This window comes from Doryrhamphus excisus, linkage group LG4 (assembly GCF_037039965.1).
Source record: "Doryrhamphus excisus strain RoL-2023G ecotype Guam linkage group LG4, RoL_Dexc_Guam_v1.1, whole genome shotgun sequence".
Taxonomy (NCBI): domain Eukaryota; kingdom Metazoa; phylum Chordata; class Actinopteri; order Syngnathiformes; family Syngnathidae; genus Doryrhamphus; species Doryrhamphus excisus.
The window spans coordinates 19,305,484-19,324,904 of NC_136360.1; the positions used below are offsets into that span (position 1 = coordinate 19,305,484).

General features: G+C 41.9%; 4 protein-coding genes across 4 annotated transcripts; 2 read left to right on the forward strand and 2 right to left on the reverse strand.

The window, feature by feature from the left end:
* Window positions 1-102: 102 nt before the first annotated feature.
* On the forward strand, window positions 103-4,359 carry rpf1 (ribosome production factor 1 homolog). The gene is made up of 9 exons (XM_058072924.2): window positions 103-472; window positions 684-740; window positions 1,104-1,184; window positions 1,263-1,358; window positions 1,432-1,585; window positions 3,206-3,288; window positions 3,547-3,728; window positions 3,803-3,929; window positions 4,104-4,359. Exons 1-9 carry the CDS (start codon window positions 236-238, stop codon window positions 4,143-4,145), a joined length of 1,059 nt encoding a protein of 352 aa, XP_057928907.2. The 5' UTR covers window positions 103-235; the 3' UTR covers window positions 4,146-4,359.
* Window positions 4,360-5,166: 807 nt separating this feature from the next.
* LOC131129387 (guanine nucleotide-binding protein G(I)/G(S)/G(O) subunit gamma-5) lies at window positions 5,167-6,053 on the reverse strand. Its single transcript, XM_058072925.2, has 3 exons — window positions 5,815-6,053; window positions 5,536-5,679; window positions 5,167-5,462 (listed from the first exon to the last, which is right to left on the reverse strand). Exons 1-2 carry the CDS (start codon window positions 5,893-5,895, stop codon window positions 5,554-5,556), a joined length of 207 nt encoding a protein of 68 aa, XP_057928908.2. The 5' UTR covers window positions 5,896-6,053; the 3' UTR covers window positions 5,167-5,462; window positions 5,536-5,553.
* On the forward strand, window positions 5,510-12,211 carry spata1 (spermatogenesis associated 1). The gene is made up of 12 exons (XM_058072922.2): window positions 5,510-7,022; window positions 7,099-7,205; window positions 8,058-8,175; window positions 8,238-8,291; window positions 8,408-8,807; window positions 10,385-10,484; window positions 10,546-10,591; window positions 10,669-10,774; window positions 10,839-10,964; window positions 11,494-11,669; window positions 11,752-11,850; window positions 11,919-12,211. Exons 1-12 carry the CDS (start codon window positions 6,966-6,968, stop codon window positions 12,042-12,044), a joined length of 1,515 nt encoding a protein of 504 aa, XP_057928905.2. The 5' UTR covers window positions 5,510-6,965; the 3' UTR covers window positions 12,045-12,211.
* A 1,045-nt stretch (window positions 12,212-13,256) lies between these two features.
* Window positions 13,257-14,582, reverse strand: ctbs (chitobiase, di-N-acetyl-). Its single transcript, XM_078789930.1, is given in 6 exon segments — window positions 13,257-13,823; window positions 13,826-13,927; window positions 13,993-14,083; window positions 14,085-14,168; window positions 14,237-14,405; window positions 14,575-14,582. Coding segments are annotated over 6 exon segments (771 nt in total). The 3' UTR covers window positions 13,257-13,506.
* Window positions 14,583-19,421: the final 4,839 nt, after the last annotated feature.

A 19,421-nucleotide genomic window follows, 5' to 3' on the forward strand; every position in this document is an offset into this window, starting at 1 on the left:
ATAAAACGTAAATAAGGTGATTATCAAATTAATACAGTGCTATTATCTTCTTTTTTATAACACTTTTACTGTTATGTACTTGTGTGAAAGCGTTCACCGCCCACGTTTAACACCTCTTCACCAGTAGGGGTCGCGCGTCCTAACTGTGTGACCCGGATGTGAACACAGTAAGAAGCGGAAACGGCTACCAAGCACGTGAAGCAGTCCTCTTCGTAAAACACACATCCAGGGCAAGATGGAGATCACAGAAGTCCCTGTCTCAACAGGCGGCAAAAGTAAGAAAAAGAAGAATAAAAACGCAAACAAGAAGAGTGAGGAGAAGGCAGGCGACATGGGGGTTCGCGACGTCGGAGCGAAAGAAGAGATGAAGGAGGCCCCCGTCGCTTTCCCTCCAACATTCAGTGTGTCCGAAATCAAGAATAAACAGCGAAGACATCTCATGTTTATGAAACTAAAACAGGAGAAAAGAAAGGTAAACTAGTAATTATCATTATCACAATAAGTGTTATAGATAGGCAAACATGACATTTACATGTTCGACACTGAAAGTGTGAAAGTGGTAATACGGTGTTATTACCAATTAAATGTAATCAAAATACTTATTTACTGTTTCATTAGCTTAACCCTTAACCTAAGTCAGTGTAAATCATACCGTGTGTGTGCGTGTGTGTTTTTTTTTCCAGCAAAAGATGGAGCTGAAGAAAAAGAGGAAAAGAGAGCAAAAAGCTCTCGGTGACAAGGTGAGTTTCTTCTTATAATATCAGATATTTGTTATTATTAAGTATAATTAACGCATGTGAACCAGGGCAAACACGCCTCACTGTTATGAAGGCAGAAATCCCTTTGTCATTTATTTTTCTGTTCATAAAATACAGTCAAATTTGCCATGTTTCAGACATAGATGCAAATGGTGATTAAATTAATTAATGAATTAATTTCAAAACTGACACCCATAATAAAAAAAACACATGCCACATATCAGATTCTTCCGGCTAAGCACTCTAAAAAGAGGACTTTAGGTCCCAAGTGACTCCTAAGATATTTTTGTTGCTTCAAAGTAAAGCTGGTAAAGTTATGTTTTATTCCCTCTGTTCCTGATCTAGGCGCCGCCAAAACAAGTCCCCAAGACGATAGAGAACCAGAGAGTCTACGATGAGACGACGGTGGACCCACACGATGAAGAGGTTCTGTGGTGTTTATCCAGCCATCCTCATTTGTGATGCATCATGGTAGATTAATTAATTTTGTGATCATGTGTTCAGATCGCATTTGATGAAGCAACAGATGAATTTTCCGCCTACTTCAACGGGCTAACAAGCCCCAAAGTTCTCATCACAACGTCGGACAGACCCAGAGGGGTGAGCGCCTGTTTGTCCTTCGGGTTCCTTCTCCTTGAAGATGCTTCAGGGTGCTTGTGTGTGTTTCCTGTAGAGGACGGTGAAGTTCTGCGAGCAACTGGCCACGGTCATACCAGATGCCCACGTCTACTACAGACGTGGCTTGGCGCTGAAGAGGATCATTCCCCAATGTGTCGCCAGGAACTTTACATACCTGATTGTCATCAACGAGGACCGCAGAATGCCCAGTATCCTCTACTGTGTCGTAAATATCTAATTCCAGACCTGCTAACATGTAGTAGTAGTTTAGTAGTAGCATAGTTTGTTCCTGGCACACATTTTCAGCTTTGAATATGCTTTACTGTTGTCCTGTACACATTTTGTTGTATTTTACCAGTTTCAGATTTGAGGTCCGCGTCTGTGACTGGTTGGTTGCCTCAAAGTACATTATTTCCCGTCTTTGTATACCTCATTCAGAGGGTTGACAGCCCGCCAACGCTTTCTCCTTCCATTTCGAGTCTGCTGACTGGTCCCCTTCTTTCTTTGTTCACTTGCTATGAGTGGAAGCCATCAAGCTAAACAGTGGACGAGAGTCACAAGCTCGGCTGCATGGCAGTCGAGTGGTTAGCGCGCAGACTTCACAGCTAGTAGACCAGCGTTCAATTCCACCCTCAGACATCTCTGTGTGGAGTTTGCATGTTCTCTGCATGCATCCGGTTTCCTCCCACATTCCAAAAACATGCTTGGTTAATTGGCGACTCCAAATTGTCCATAGGTATGAATGTGAGTGTGAATGGTTGTTTGTCTATACTATGTGCCCTGTGATTGGCTGCCGACCAGTCCAGGGTGTACCCTGCCTCTCGCCCAAAGACAGCTGGGATAGACTCCAGCACCCCCCGCAACCCTTTTGAGGATAAGCGGTAGAAAATGAGTGGTGTATGTTGGAGGTTCATCCGGCTTCAGCAATGCTCCAATGGCTGGAGGGCAAAGGGAGAACCTCCCTCTTTACAAAATACTTGTGGACCTGCCAAGCCACCTTTTGCTGAAGACAAGGCAGCGGTGGAGGATCGTTTGAAGCGAAGAAAAAAATGGCGACCGCTTCCATTCAGGTAACTATTTAGCATACACACACTACACCGTATAATCATTTTTAGATTGTGCTCATAAGAATGAGTATTTACCAGCCAGGTTGTGACCAGAAAAAGTATTTCATCAGTCTTTGCACTCTGCACTTTCCTGTAGATACATGCCCTTCGTACAATATAATATATTTCCCTATATGATCCAGGATGACAGATGCCTTCTTTCCACATCCTGCACACTCGAACTCTGGTACTCGTATTCCCCCGGTTTTTGATACAAATTTTAGTCAAAAATCTCTCTCTGTTTTTAATTACATTTTTTTTTTAAATACATCTCTGTGGCTGCACGGTGGTCAAGTGATTAGCGCACAGACCTCACAGCTAGGAGGCCTGAGCTCAATCCCACCCTCGGCCTTCTCTGTGTGGAGTTTGCATGTTCTTCCCGTGCATGCGTGGGTTTTCTCCGAGTACTCCGGTTTCCTCCCACATTCCAAAAACATGCTAGGTTAATTAGCGACTCCAAATTGTCCATAGGTATGAATGTGAGTGTGAATGGTTGTTTGTCTATATGTGCCCTGTGATTGGCTGCCGACCAGTCTAGGGTGTACCCTGCCTCTCGCCTGAAGACAACTGGGATAGACTCCAGCACCCCCGCGACCCTCGTGAGGATAAGGTAGAAAATGAATGAATCGTCACTCTGCTACACTTGGTGGGTTTCCTGTAGATGTTGTTGGCTGGCATGCGGTTCCTTCGTCATGAACGTGGTCTTTCTTAACAAGTCTTAAGATGGGATGGTTCTTTGTCACCTGCCTGAAGGTCCAACCGCACACTTCAAGGTCAGCAGCGTTCGACTACGCAAGGAGATGAAAGTAAGTAAGAAAAATGATTGATGTATGATTATGATAAATCAGTGGATTGTGGTGTGTTGGGAAGGTGCGGAAATAAATTATTCAACATCTATTTTTCATGTATTTATTTTTGAAAGACTGTTAATAAGCCATGAAGTTAAAAACATGTCTCGATTGTCCCCTGCTGTGAGCTGATGAATGATGGCCAGAGAGGAGCCACCCCGCCTGGGTTTACTGCTGCACTCATCTCAACACCATCCTGCTGCTTTGTCTTCACAGAGGCGAGGCAAGGAGCCCACTGAGCATTTTCCAGAAGTGATTCTCAACAACTTCAGCACACGTTTGGGCCACAGTGTGGGCCGACTCTTTGCAGCTCTCTTCCCTCAGAACCCGCAGTTTGTGGGTCGGCAGGTGGCCACCTTCCACAACCAGAGAGACTTCATCTTCTTCCGATTCCACAGGTGAGACCTTTGCTGGCCCGGGGTCACATCAGCACAACAGCTCGGATTACCATATGTCATTTGCATGCGTGAAGGTACATCTTCAAGAACGAGAAGAAGGTCGGCATTCAGGAGCTGGGACCTCGCTTCACCCTCAAGCTTCGCTCTCTGCAGAAAGGCACCTTTGATTCAAAGTTTGGAGAGTACGAGTGGGTCCTGAAGGTGATCTTTTCATGCATTCCACGCAGGGCAACAAAGCAACATGACATTTTCTCCAAACACACCCAGTTCAGAATTTTTTCTCAGGAAAAAAAAACGCCACTCCTAAAAAAAAAAAAAAGCTGTGCTTTGGTCCTGCTATCGCCACGTTCAGTCATGTTTTTCTTGTGTTTCCAGCGCCATGAAATGGATGCCTGCAGGCGGAAATTCCAGCTGTGAATGCAAAAAACAAACACTTCTTCCCAGATGACACAAGGACACCACTGTTTGTTATCCCTTGCTTGTTTGTGCTCTTCACATGAGGCTAGTCCTACCATACATGAGTCCACTTCACTTTAAACACAGCATGCGTGAGCTCACTGGACTGGAAAACTTAATAGTAGGTCAGGATGGGTAGGTCATCATAGGAGTCAAATATAAAATAAATCATTAATCTCGCTCACCCTGGACTACATTCACACTCATTTCATTCATGGAATCACTCCTCTCACTCCAGTACAAACATCATCACTCAAAAGAGACTGGAAATACTCCACAGAGGCAAATTGTAGTAAAACAGCAGAAGTGATGAGACATAATTGAAGCCAATTCTATGATGATGTGAATGGCCTTGTGTGAGTACACCCTTATTCTCTTATTTACACACTCAATACAGCAGAAAATGCATTTTGTACTAATTAAATGCGGTTTCTTGCTATTTGTAAATGAAAATGAAATTACCATATTGGCCGCAATATTTTCTGCTTATTTTCGGAAGACTTTTTAAAATTATTTTAAATCATTTCTGATGTGAAATAACTTCTTACACATCTCCTTGCACTTAATTGGTTCCAGGCATGAATCTCCGTTTACGACCTTCTAAATTTGCTCAACATTATTAGAGCCCTCTAAACATGAAATCCTGCCCTTTACACTAATGTTACTCAATATAGTCCACATAAGAGAAAATAACACAGTAATACCTTATAATATAGGCTCACACACGTACCCCAGCGTAGTTTTTTCAGTCATGCCTACATTGTAAAACATACTTGTACATTATAATTACACACATAGTTTTTACACACAATCACTAACTTTTGAACGTACTACCCAAAACAAGCCCAAAGGTACTCAGGCTCTTAATAATTATGGGTGATAATTATGTGTAATAATTGTGTGAGTACAGTACTGCGTAAATATTGTATAATATGAATATCTCATCCCCAGTGGTGAGTACTGTGGAGTAAAGGAGCCAGTATGAAATGTGAAAACCATTTTATTCTTGGAGTCGGATATGGAAAAGCTGTACAAGGCACATGTGTGTGGTGGTGGGGGGGTTAATTAGTTGGTTTTATTCATACATTACATTTACACTCATTGTGCCACCTTAGCACCTGGATGTGTTTATTTGTTAACCTTGCAGTAGGTTAATAATAATAATAATAATGAAGTGAGTTGCTTGTTCCCAATTTTCCCTCAACACTCCTTAGGCGATGTTAGTCCAGAATGCAAAACCTGCAGTAAACTGCCTCAAGGCACCACATTGGTGAATCCCTGCGAAGAGAAAATACGTTATGATATTTTCTTCAAGTATAATTCAGACCGTAGATGTCAAGCCAATGCTCACAGAAGGAGGGGATCGCTGCTATAGGAAGGAGCAGACTTTCTGCGGTCTGAACGGGTTGTTGCTGGACGACATGCCGGTGAGCAGGGGGTCCTGCTGGGCGTTCTGAAGACAAAACTGCTGCAGGTCCGCAGCGGCTTGGGACACCTAACCACAACCAGGATGAACAGATTGATTAAGATTGCCAAATTTGCCATTTTCGGTATAGACGTCACGATCTTTTTCGGTCAAAGCCAAACACGCCCTAAAATGAAAAAGAGGCATACGCTTTTTTTTTCTTACCTTTACTCGGTTCATTCCCGCTTCAAGGCGTAGCTGTTGAACGATTTTCTTCATTGCGACGATGTTGGATGACCCTGACATTGTGGCGATATAACTCCTTTGGTCTCGAAACAATACAGTTCTTCAACTTGATAACAAGCGACTTCTTCATCAACACTCGACTTCCGGCTTTTGTGGAGGCGTGGCCTCTTAGTGTTGCTTTCAAGGACTCGGAACGCAATACGAACTGGCAGACACCTCAGTGTTTCACAGTACCGTACTGTTCACCGTCTTGAATGTTGCCTTTCAAGGGGCTCAGAATACAAGTGGAATTGACCTCTCTTATATTATTAGTTTGATTGTAGGTTATTTATGTTACATTACCATACGGAGTGAAATTACGTTCTAACACTAACATGTACACTAACACTCACGAACATTAAAAAATAAAGCCGACGAAGAAATTATTCCTACATTTCCTGGAGTATTTGAATGCGACTTTCGAGGAGCGGAAACGTCAGCCTGGAGCGGTTACAATGTGTCACTGCGTCACAAGACTTCCGTACTTGCAAACAAAAAACTTCCGTACTTCGAAATGTATCTTATCCTGAGGGCGCGAATTTCCACAGTATAATCCTGAATTCCTGTCGTTGTGTACCGAAAATGACGGCCGCTTCCCCATCTTTTTTTTAACTTTTTCATTGTGAATTATAACCACTTAGTTAAGGAAACAAACAATTTTGCTAGTAAGACCACTCTCTTTTGCTACGTCGCCAAGTGGTAAGTGTCCACTTATCCACTTCTGGAGTGTGTTGAGTGGAACATCCGGGTACCGGGTACCCACTGCGTTCAGTGTGAACGCACTTACGTGCTCAAAGTATGGAAGTGCGCGAATTGAAACACAATCCTTTGTGTATTTTATCGGTTCTTTGTAGTGATTTGATTGCGTTTTGCTTATCTTGTTTAAAAAACGCAAGCTTTACAAAGATGCATTCAAAGCCCTCCTCTTCTTTAGTGGCAGCACCAGAGCAACCAATGCCGGCACCCTCATAAAGTCCCTGCAGTGTGGACAATTCCACTTTAGTTTCTGAAGCGCCCGCCTCCAGCAAACAAACAAAGCGTAGTGGTCATAAAAGAAAGACACGAGTGGTCGCAGTCTGGAACCGCAGAAGATGGAGCTGTCTTGCCAATCTGCTCACACCGTGGATAGAAGACCCATCAGCTGCAAGGTGTTATTGTTACGTTATTGTGGAACACTTTTTCCTCCTCTTGAGTGTTTTTTTTGTCGTTGTTTTCTGTGCTTAGTTGTTGGAGCTCCATGTTCTCTATGTGCCCGATGAGCAGTGGAACGTCAAGCTGAATAAAGTCCCTGCAGATGCCACAGAGAGCTTCATATCCGCCGGCTTCATCAGGTTTTATTCTGATTCAGTCAGCCATTTAGTTTATGGAAACCAAATGTGCCGATATCATTTATTTATTGTTGTATTGAAGCATAACAACTATCTGGATTTGGAATTTGAAGTAGTTGGTTTTGCTCAAAAGTTGAAAATGTATCTAATTTCACAAAAGGTCACAATATCTGAAGAATAAAGTCGGGGCAAAAAATAATGCTATAAGGCAAAAGTGACGAGATACAAAAATGTAAAATATTACAGGGGAAAGTCCTAATATTTTAAGACTCAAGATGTGTTTTTTTCAAGAAAAAAAAATCATAATCATAACCCGACCAAAAAAAGTGTTATATTGGTCTTCTATCTTCTTCTTGGCTTAATGTATGCTAATGTTTTTAACAAACCCACACTGTGCTCCTCTATAAGTAGTTTATGGTAATGGTAATGGTTTAATTTCATTTGAACATGCATCAGACTACAATTGAGTGCATCCCATAATCAGTTCACAGTTCCACATGTCCAAAAGGAGTAGAAAGAAGCAAAGCTTATTAAATCCTACCCCTTTATTAAATCGAAGCTTATTAAATCCCACTTTTACAATCAGTAACATTTGTTCACTTTCTGCTTTCCTGTTTATGTCAAATATAGAAGTCATACAGAAGTCATATAGAAGTCATACTATAGTCATACAGAAGTCATACATAAGGTTGCTATATTTTCAAAATATATTTTTTAGAAATGTTATTGTTCCATCAATGTTCAGAAATAAAAACAGGTGAAAGTGAGCAAAGCAGTCCAGCTGAAGGAAGGCAAATACTTGATATTTTGGGCTTTATTACAGTGCCTAGTGTTTGTTTGTGTGATTTTGGTTAGGGCTCATCCTGACGTCACCCTCAAAGCTCTGAGGACGGAACTGGGAGACTTTCTGGGCTCGGAGCGGAACATGGACAGGTTTTCCTTCCTGAAATGCGTGGGCCGCAGCCTGGCTCTGGTGGGTGGTGGAAAGACGGCGGGTGGTGACCGAAGCGCTTGACACGTTGTGTGTTGTGACAGGTCAAAAGCAAACAGGAGAAGGAGGTGAAAGTGAAAACATTTGCTCCCCCATACGTAAGCAGAGCTTCAGCCTTGGAATTCCTCCATTGATCAAGCATCAGAGCGCACACTGCCGATTGCAGAAAGAAAGGCTTTTATTGTGGCGGTGTTTGTTTGTGGTCTGTTGCCAGGCCGCCCAGCCGGAGCTCTACCTCCTCTCCACAGTGGACAACCACAGCAGCCTTTACTCCCACTCTCTCAGCCCAGACACCAGCAGCAGCTCACCGGATCCCCCGACCTTTTACCCCCACAAGTGGAGCTCTCCAGCAGAGACAAAGGAGTCTGTGAAATTCCCACACATTCCCCAGTCTTCCCATCAGCTCCCTCCCACCTATAGCCTGGAGGAGGAGGAGGAGGAGCAGAGCTACAGTTCCTCAGAGGGGCACGAAGGACACCAGGAGGAGGTGGAGGATGAGGAGGAGGAAGAAGAGGGTGGATGTGACAAAAAGGCGGAGTGGGAGGAGAGGGGGGAGTGTGGGCTGAGAAAGTCTCAGAACCAAAAGAGAAGTCAACCACTTTCACACCATGAAGGTAAAACTCAATCGGGGGGGAACCTGTATAGAACACAAAGTCACAGTATCAGAATGAATACATATACATGTAAAAACAACATGATGTATCCACAATACACAACATTAAAAACATAATATTAACAACTATTTAAAGAGGAGTGCCGCAAAGCATGATGGGAGATGGCACTGGACTTACTATTGGGCATACCCTACCGCTACCACAATTGTGGCAAATTAGGAAAAGTTGTATAGCGCAGCTGGTAGATGGTTGGTTCAATTTCCAATTTGAGTTTCAAACTACTGTACTAATTTACTCTTATTTTCATTGTACGTTTTAGTGTACTTCCACAGCATTTCAGCCCAGCTTCAGCTCCTGAATGGCTCCTGTGTTCACTTTCAAAATAATAAATAGAAACCACAAGCTAAGAATTGTTAGTAGTAATAGTATTACAAATATTATTAGTGTTGTAGCTTTGTTTTTAAATGTATAGTATAATTATGATCATTTTTAATAGTGCTATTATTGTATTAATGTTTTGTTATGTTTTTATGTAAATATATTATGGACATATTAAATGTGCTCTTCGGGCGAGAGGCGGGGTACACCCTGGACTAGTCGCCAGCCAACGCAACCCTCGTGAGGAAAAAGCGGTAGAAAATGAATGAATGAATGAATAAATGTGCTCTTTATTTTTAAATCATTTTATTATTTATTATTGTTATTTTTATTGTTATTGTTATTTTTAAATTATTAATAAAAAACAACCTATTATATGAATAATGGTCTGGCTTTACAATAAGGTACACAAAAATACAGTAGTTACTGAGGAATTTATAAGGAACAAATAACTAAGGCACAAACATTTTGAGTAGTTACTGAGGAACTAAGGTACATTCACAATTAGTAGAGTAGTTACAGAAAAACTAATGAAGAACTAACGAGTAGTTACTGAGGAACTCAGTTACATTCAAAATGTATAGTAGTTACTGAGGAACTAATGAGTAGTTACTGAGGAACTGAGGTATATTAAAGGTTTATAGTAATTATTGATGAGCTAATGAGTAGTTACTGAGGAACTAAGGTACATTAAATGTTTATAGTAGTGACTGAGGAACTCATGAGTAGTTACTGAGGAACTAAGATACATTAAACGTTTATACTAGTTACTGAGGAACTAAGACGCATGAAAAGTTTATAGTAGTTACTGATAAACTAATGAGTAGTTACTGAGGAACTAAGATACATTAAAAGTTTATAGTAGTTATTGATGAACTAATGAGTAACTAATGAGGAACTAAGGTACATTAAACATGTATAGTAGTTACTGATGAACTAATGAGTAGTTACTGAGCACAAGGCACATTAAAAGTTTATAGTAGTTACTGAGGAACTAATGAGTAGTTACTGAGGAACTAAGGTACCGTCAAAGTTTATAGTAATTACTGATGAACTAATGAGTAATTACTGAGGTAGATTTGTTGCTCATGAACTACATTCACCAGCCCTGTACATTTGTGTACATTATCGTAGTTTTCCTTTTGACACCGAATGAATCTTTCCCAAGTGAATCCTGACCATGTTTTTGCGTGACTCAGCGTTAGCTGAGAAGGAGGAAGGAAGGAGTAGAAAGAAGAAAGGTTACCAGAAGGGAAGCAGAGCGTCCAGGGAATTGATGGAGGAAGCACATTCAGACAGGTGAGCTGCACCGTGGTTCTTCTGCTATCACCACCCTGCTGGTTCTTCTAACTCCCTGCAGGCTCGGGAAGACGTTTCAGTCTCAGAGGAGCAAAGCAGCAGTTGGGGTAAGGTGTGACTCTTATCTTTTAAAGCTGGCCTATCTCACAGGAACAGCAACTATTTATGTTTCTTTGCTTTGAAGGCGACCGAAAGCCCGATGGTGTTATCCCGACCCGTACGCTGCACTTCTCCCCCTCCTGGTCTGGACCTGACCATGACTACCCAAAAGGCGGCTAAGTCCACCAACAGTAAGCTAGGAAACCAACACACACGAGCAATAAAATGCATTTAAGATGACTTTTTGTCTGCAAGGAGAGGAACTGATTGAAGAAATCAGGCTGGTGAAGGAGGAACGGAAGCAGCTGGAGTGGAAAAGACAGGAACTGCTCAGGAAAGGAAAAGACTTGTTGGCCCAGAACCGACACCGCAGGAACCAAGGTGGGAAAAGTTTTTTTTTTTTTTTAAGATAAGCAAACTCAGAACAGCAGTAACTGGGTGTCTTAAAACACAGCCCTGGTGAACTCCTCTCTAAATGATTGGATATTTCAATCATTGGATGAAGCAGTAAAAATGACTTTGTCTTTTTTATGTTTAATATGTTTATATTAATAGGTTGATCTATTTTTTTGTAAATAAACCTAGTTTGTAAACTCTAAATGTTAATGGTTTTTAATCAATATTTTTATATGTATTTTTAGGAAATATTTTCATTTAAGTAAAACAAATGACAAAGTTATTTAATGTATTGTTCAAACGAAATCAATTTATCAAATTACATTTGATAATATTTTGTCAAAACAAAAAATTTCCAGAAGAATTGAGATGAATTTTGTCCTTGATCACCAAGGTAAGAAACGAGGTACAGCGTGTGGTACAAGGTGTGGTATCGGTCCCACGTATACTTGGACCACAATACTTGGTCAAACCCCATCCAAGCACACTGTGTGTTTTCTTCTGATTTTCCAAGCCCGTGACAGCTGGAAGAAGAAGTATTTTGATACCAAGAAGACCACCGCCCCTTTAGAAGAGGCTCTGAAGAGCGTGCGACAAGAGCTGGAGATGTTTTACAACAAAGTCCTGCACCAGCTGCACGCCAGAGACAACAGAAGCAAGCCACAAAAACAAGGCAGATGCTCTGAAAAGGTTTCCAATGTCACTTTTTTCGCTAAACATCAACATTTGCGGCTTTCTAATGAATGGATTTCTCCTCCATCTCATGTTTCAGAATGAGCTCATCATTCAGATATTGACAGAGAGCCATGAGATTGACAACCTGAAGAGGAACGTGGAGGACGCCAAGATGAAGCTGGTGACAGAAATTAAGGTAAAAGCTTGAATGCTGTCCAACGGCTGGACCGAGACCTTCGCTAAACATCTCGTCTTGTGTTGCAGCTCAGGAAACAGGCTGCCACAGAGCTCAGGGGATTGAAGGCGGAGCTGGCCCAGAAGAAGAGTCAGTCCTGCCATCACGGGGCCGTGGCGCCTTTAAGCTTTGGGAGTGCAGCGGTAGACAAATAATCAAAATTCCAGAAGAGGTCCATCTGAAAGTCACAATATAAAAACACAATCATCAACTGGATGTCCATGCTCCTGCCATCTCACATTAGGGGGTTGCCTAGCCACAGCTGTTCTTTTGTTACCATTAAAATAAAATGTTAGTGTTCACAGACACTCCTGTAGCTGATTTTTGATCATTGAAAAGAATACCGTTAAAACCTTCATTTACTCGCCTGTATCGTTGTTAACAGCAGTAACGTGGGAGTAACGGCATGAAAAATATTTCCGTTTTCCTTAATTTTCGCTTTCCAGCGATGAGTAATGTCATTAATTGCTATTTACAGTGTTACAACGCATTTACTGAAATGTGGCAAGTAATTATGCACTGATATCGATATCAAACATCCACATACGGCTTCCTACTGATACACAGGTAGCTAAACAGCTAGTGGAGAGCTAGTTGAAAACACTGTTCCCTAGCGTTTTGGTAGAGCACTGCAAGAAGCCCTCTCAACCCTCATCTTCTGAAATGTCTCAACGGCACACAACAGCTCCAATTCTTGGACGTATTTGCAGCTTTTTCGAAGAAGTAAGGCAATAATTACATTTAGGAAGGAGTAACTCCCTTACTCATTCAATTATTTGGGGGGGGAATTTAATTCATAACTATTGTAAATTGCTTTTTAAAAAGTAATTTAGCCAACAGTAGTTAACAAGTCAATGACTACAATCGAACATCCCTAATAATAAATCATAATAATAAATAAATGTAAATGAAAAATCAAAAAATACCTGGCTTCTTAACTTACCAATACTACTACAGTACAAAGATTTCTTCTTGCTGGATGACAAATGTGAAGGCGAGTCATGTCATAAATATTCTTGTAATAAGTTAACCACCGTCAGTGTCTGCTTTACGTCACATGTTTCTGGTATACATAGCAGATCCTGGCTTTCATGGTAGTTGGTGAGTAATTAATACACATTAATTAAAAAAAAAGCTTATTTTTGGACCAAAACATTTAAATAAATAAATATAAAATTGTGAAAATTATTTATGAAGCAAAAAATGATCAGTAAAACTAAGCTAAAACCAACTCACTTTTTAAATAATTTTAATTTTTTTAAATTTAACATTAATTAAAAAAAATGTTAGAAACAATTGAATGTGAATGTGTCTCTTTAAAAGTTAGCGCAAAAAATAGCAAAAGAAAAGCCAAAGAGTTTCTCGACTTTCAACTTTTATTGTATATTGTGTGTAAAAATCAGAAAGGTGCTCAATAAGAGTCATTAAAACAAAGTGCAGAGAGTGAATCACTCTTTCAGCGCAGTGGAATGTTGTTCAATTGTTTTGAAAAGGTAGCGGCAATAAAAGCCAGAATAAAGTCCGAGGTGCAAGAATGTGCGGTATTGCTGCCACAAAAAGGACTTGTTGACTTAGCAACGACAACATAAATGTCTCCCGCCGTAAACTTTAGCCTAGCTAGCATCCAAACAGAGCGTTCCACATCTTGGCGCTCTGCTGCCTAGCAACAAGATGGTCACTGTAGTCTAAGATGTTACCGTTCCACATACCCACGCCCCGCAAACCTTTCCATTTGACATAACCACTTTTCAGGCAAATACTTTCTGGGTCATCATACCAAACTTGATGAATCTGTTCTTGTGAGTCCTGAAAGGGGAGGGAAACAAAAACACAGATGACTGACAGCCATGATGAACATTTGCCACACAATCCAGCTTTAATCCCTACATATGCCCATGTGGTACCTACGTGTCGACCTGCCGAGAAGGTGGATGTCCTACCTGGGAAAAGTTGAGGCAAGGGTAGTCATAGCCGTACCATGGCACACCCATCACTAACTTCTTTGGATCAATATTCATTTTCAAATACTGATCGTAACCTGGAGACCGAGACACGATGAGGTCATCAGCAGTACTGGGTTTGACATGCGAGTCAGACAAAAACCTTTAAGCGTTTGAACGAGGAGGGCGTTGGCCATGGCGATGCAATCCCCCAGGATCTGGCTCTGCTTGTCGTAGGACATCACAAACACCCACCGAGTCGCAGGATTTGGCGATGCTGATGGAATCGTAGCAGCGTTTGTCGATGCATTTGGGCGACCAGGCGCCATCGAAGGATACCTGCAGGTGAGAATTGGGTCAGCGGGTACACGGGTACGTTACAGGTGTGCTCCCAGTGACGTGGTCACCTGAGAACCAGGGATCTCCTTGTGGAAAGCCTCTGTGGTCTCTTTGACCAGGTCTGTTAAAGCAAAGTACTCAGGTATGCCTTCGGCTACTGCTTGTTCAATGTCGATGTTGATCCCATCCATAAATTGACTTTTGGCCAAGTTGACCTTTTCGGTAATCCAGCCTGTCCTGTTTTTATTATTATGATATTATAATTAATATATAATACTATATTATTAATATAATATATTATATAATAATAACAATGTGGAGAATAAATAGATGACATTTTGTGCATCATGTTGGCCCTTGCTCATTGCAGGGGAATGGAACATTAGGTGTGTTAAGAAGCAGTTACAATGCCATCTAGCGTAAGAAGGTGGAACTACAAGCTCCATTCAACCTGAGCAAGGGCCAACAGGTTGCACAAAATGAATCTGTCACTTGAATTTCATTTGTATTTAACTAACAAAATAAAATTGTTGTCAAATATCTTAAGTAAATACTTTGTTTTGAGTGACTAACGATCACAGCAAGCATTTATTTTACCTATTGGTGTATTGGAGGAAATGAAAGCAGTTTAAAAAGGGAAGATGCGACTCATGAAATCCATAAAACAAACAGGACGTGTTCTCAAAGTAAAGATACGTTACAATAAATTACATGACATTACATGACAAATTAAACCACACTCTCGAGGCCAACCTGCCATTTTGTTTCTTAAACAACAAGCTAGTTGATGCGAATGGTGTCTGTAATACTGCCATGCTGTAACACGTCATTTATTGTCAATATTGAAAAAGTACCTCGAAAAGTATCACAAAAGTACCTCGAAGTCTTTTTGATCGCGTATCTGCTGACATAGCTCGGGTCTTTCACATGGACAAACGTCGGCCCAGCTCACCATTAATATCGACGATAAAAACATTAGTAAAGGATTAGGAGACATTTTCAATAAGGACTCCCTTGTCTAAAATACCACTAACAAATTCGGAAGAGCTCGTGCTCTTCAGTGCCCGACGAGGGACAAACCGGAAGTATTTCCTTAGCAGTAATTTTTACTTATATTAAAAAAAATCTAGGACTCACTTATGACAACTCTTAAGTTGGCTACGCTATACCTTACAATACAAGGTAATATCGACGAACAAACATTAGGTGTTTTAATCAGGACTTCCTTGTCGAACACAAAACTGAAAACCTCGCAAGAGTTCTTGTGCTACAGTGACCGGCGAGAAACAAACCGGATGTACATGTTTGTGGTATAAAGAGCACAAATACACGTAAAAACACAATTTCAGAGACGGCCTATTATCTTATAACAACATTAAAGAGTGTCTTTTGCACATTCACGCTACTTTTAATGCCTTCTCTTGTTGGAATTTGACCTCCTGTTCTTAGGTCAGTGATTCCTGTGTGTCGTGTTGGAGGCAAGAGATGACAACAAACTTGTCAGTTATATGGTTTACTCTCAGACCAGTCAGATTAGTCTTTCCCCTAACACCTGCAGAGACGTAGGCTTTACTTTACAGTTAGCTGCAAATGAGTTCAGCTAACTGTCCCTGCCCGGCTTTCATTATGCTAAGAAATCGGTAGATCTCTGGCGTATCACAGGTGCCCCCCCTCCTCTCCTCCGCCGCCATCTTCTCACCAACGCAGGCCGGGCGGGGTGGAGCGGTGGAGCCAGCCGTTATCGACAGGCCGCGGCTGCCGACGTCATGTTCTCCCGTTATCTGTTGTTAGTCAAAATTGTGGATGTGTAGGAGAGATCCGGAACTGTATGTGCCTGAAAGCGATTATGTGTCCTGTGATTTGCCCAAGGCTGCTTAGTTCGACTTGATTAAATGTAGTGGATAGTTATATGAGTGAGACACAAAAAATAGGAGACAAACATACATGAGACACAAAAAAATAGGCGACAAACACACATGAAATCCTTCACTCTATACGGATGTACACCATGTGAAGCTATAGGTATTGAGATCATTTCGGTCTGTAACGTCATAACCAAACCGCACTCCCACGAGGTGGATGCATATTCCGGCAGGCATGCAAAACTCGGCATAACACCGGTCAATGCTCCTGTTTTCGAGCGAGTGGAGTGCTTTTTTGGACGTGGCACACATGTGCCATATATGGAGAAGATTTTTACCACAAAACCTATAGGTTGCTTGAAATACATTATCACAGCGAGAGAAACACTTTTTCTCATTTTTGCTCTAACTCCACAGCAGTGCTTCTCAGCCACTTGAAACTGTTGTAGATAGAACGGGATGCGAAGCTGCGTCAGGCACACTTGGAATGAGCCTCCTGGCACCTTCCGCTGGCTCAGAATGACCCGCCGTATCATCTCTTCCTCACAATGTTTTTGAGAGTGAATAAAGTGCATTTTCGAACAATGGATGTGTGTGCCAAGCAATAAAGCACATCACACTAAATGTGTTCCATAAGTGCCAAAACGCTCTTCGGAGGCCTTCTCTGAGCGAGTGGAGTGCTTTTTTGGATGTGGCACACATGTGCCATATATGAAGAAAATTTTTACCACAAAGCCTATAGGTTGCTTGAAATACATTATCACAGCGAGACAAACACATTTTCTCATTTTAGCTGTAACTCCACAGCAGTGCTTCTCAGCCACCTGAAACTGTTTGCAGATAGAACGGGATGCGAAGCAGCGTCAGGCACACTTGGAATGAGCCTCCTGGCACCTTCCGCTGGCTCACAATGACACGCCGTATCATGCTTTGCTCACAATGTGTTTGAGAGCAAATAAAGTGCATTTTTGAACAATAGTTGTGTGTGCCAAGCAATGAAGCACATCACACTAAATGTGTTCCAAAAGTACCAAAACGCTCTTCGGAGGCCTTCTCTGAGCGAGTGGAGTGCTTTTTTGGACGTGGCACACATGTGCCGTATATGGAGAAATTTTTTACCACAAAGCCTATAGGTTGCTTGAAATACATTATCACAGCGAGTGAAACACTTTTTCTCATTTTCGCTCTAACTCCATAGCAGTGCTTCTCTGCCACGTGAAACTGTTGCAGATAGAACGGGATGCGAAGCTGCGTCAGGCACACTTGGAATGAGCCTCCTGGCACCTTCCGCTGCCTCACAATGACCCGCCGTATCATCCTTTGCTCACAATGTGTTTGAGAGCGAATAAAGTGCATTTTCAAACAATGGTTGTGTGTGCCAAGCAATAAAGCACATCACACTAAATCTGTTCCATACGTGCCAAAACGCTCTTCGGAGGCCTTCTCTGAGCGAGTGGAGTGCTTTTTTGGATGTGGCACACATGTGCCATATATGGAGAAATGTTTTTTACCACAAAGCCTATAGGTTGCTTGAAATACATTATCACAGCGAGTGAAACACTTTTTCTCATTTTCGCTCTAACTCCACAGCAGTGCTTCTCAGCCACTTGAAACTGTTGTAGATAGAACGGGATGCGAAGCTGCGTCAGGCACACTTGGAATGAGCCTCCTGGCACCTTCCGCTGGCTCAGAATGACCCGCCGTATCATCCCTTGCTCACAATGTTTTTGAGACTGAATAAAGTGCATTTTCGAACAATGGTTGTGTGTGCCAAGCAATAAAGCACATCACACTAAATGTGTTCCATAAGTGCCAAAATCCTAACCCTAACCCTTAACCTAACCCTAACTCTAACCCTAACCCCAACCCTAACCCTAACCCTAACCCTAACCCTAACCCTAACCCTAACCCTAACCCTAACCCTAATCCTGACCCTAACCCTAACCCTAACCCTTCTTCTCTGAGCTCGTGGAGTGCTTTTTTGGACGTGGCACACATGTGCCATATATGGAGAAATTTTTTTTACCACAAAGCCTATAGGTTGCTTGAAATACATTATCACAGCGAGTGAAACACTTTTTCTCATTTTCGCTCTAACTCCACAGCAGTGCTTCTCATCCACTTGAAACTGTTGTAGATAGAACGGGATGCGAAGCTGCGTCAGGCACACTTGGAATGAGCCTCCTGGCACCTTCCGCTGGCTCAGAATGACCCGCGTATCATCCCTTGCTCACAATGTTTTTGAGAGTGAATAAAGTGCATTTTCGAACAATGGTTGTGTGTGCCAAGTAATAAAGCACATCACACTAAATATGTTCCAAAAGTGCCAAAACGCTCTTCGGAGGCCTTCTCTGAGTGAGTGGAGTGCTTTTTTGGACGTGGCACACATGTGCCATATATGGAGAACATTTTTACCACAAAGCCTATAGGTTGCTTGAAATACATTATCACAGCGAGTGAAACACTTTTTCTCATTTTTGCTCTAACTCCACAACAGTGCTTCTCAGCCACTTGAAAGTGTTGTAGATAGAACGGGATGCGAAGCTGCGTCAGGCACACTTAGAATGAGCCTCCTGGCACCTTCCGCTGGCTCCAATGACACGCCGTATCATGCTTTGCTCACAATGTGTTTGAGAGCGAATAAAGTGCATTTTCGAACAATAGTTGTGTGTGCCAAGCAATAAAGCACATCACAATAATGTGTTCCATAAGTGCCAAAATCCTAACCCTAACCCTTAACCTAACCCTAACCCTAACCCTAACCCTAACCCTAACCCTTACCCTAACCCTAATCCTAACCCTAACCCTAACCATAACCCTTCTTCTCTGAGCTAGTGGAGTGCTTTTTTGGACGTGGCACACATGTGCCATATATTGAAAAAAAATTTACCACAAAGCCTATAGGTTGCTTGAAATACATTATCACAGCGAGTGAAACACTTTTTCTCATTTTTGCTCTAACTCCACAGCAGTGCTTCTCAGCCACTTGAAAGTGTTGTAGATGGAACGGGATGCAAAGCTGCGTCAGGGACACTTGGAATGAGCCTCCTGGCACCTTCCGCTGGCTCCAATGACACCCGTATGATGCTTTGCTCACAATGTGTTTGAGAGCGAATAAAGTGCATTTTCGAACAATAGTTGTGTGTGCCAAGCAATAAAGCACATCACACTAAATGTGTTCCAAAAGTGCCAAAACGCTCTTCGGAGGCCTTCTCTGAGCGAGTGGAGTGCTTTTTTGGACGTGGCACACATGTGCCATATATGGAGAAATTTTTCACCACAAAGCCTATAGGTTGCTTGAAATACATTATCACAGCGAGTGAAACACTTTTTCTCATTTTTGCTCTAACTCCACAGCAGTGCTTCTCAGCCACTTGAAAGTGTTGTAGAT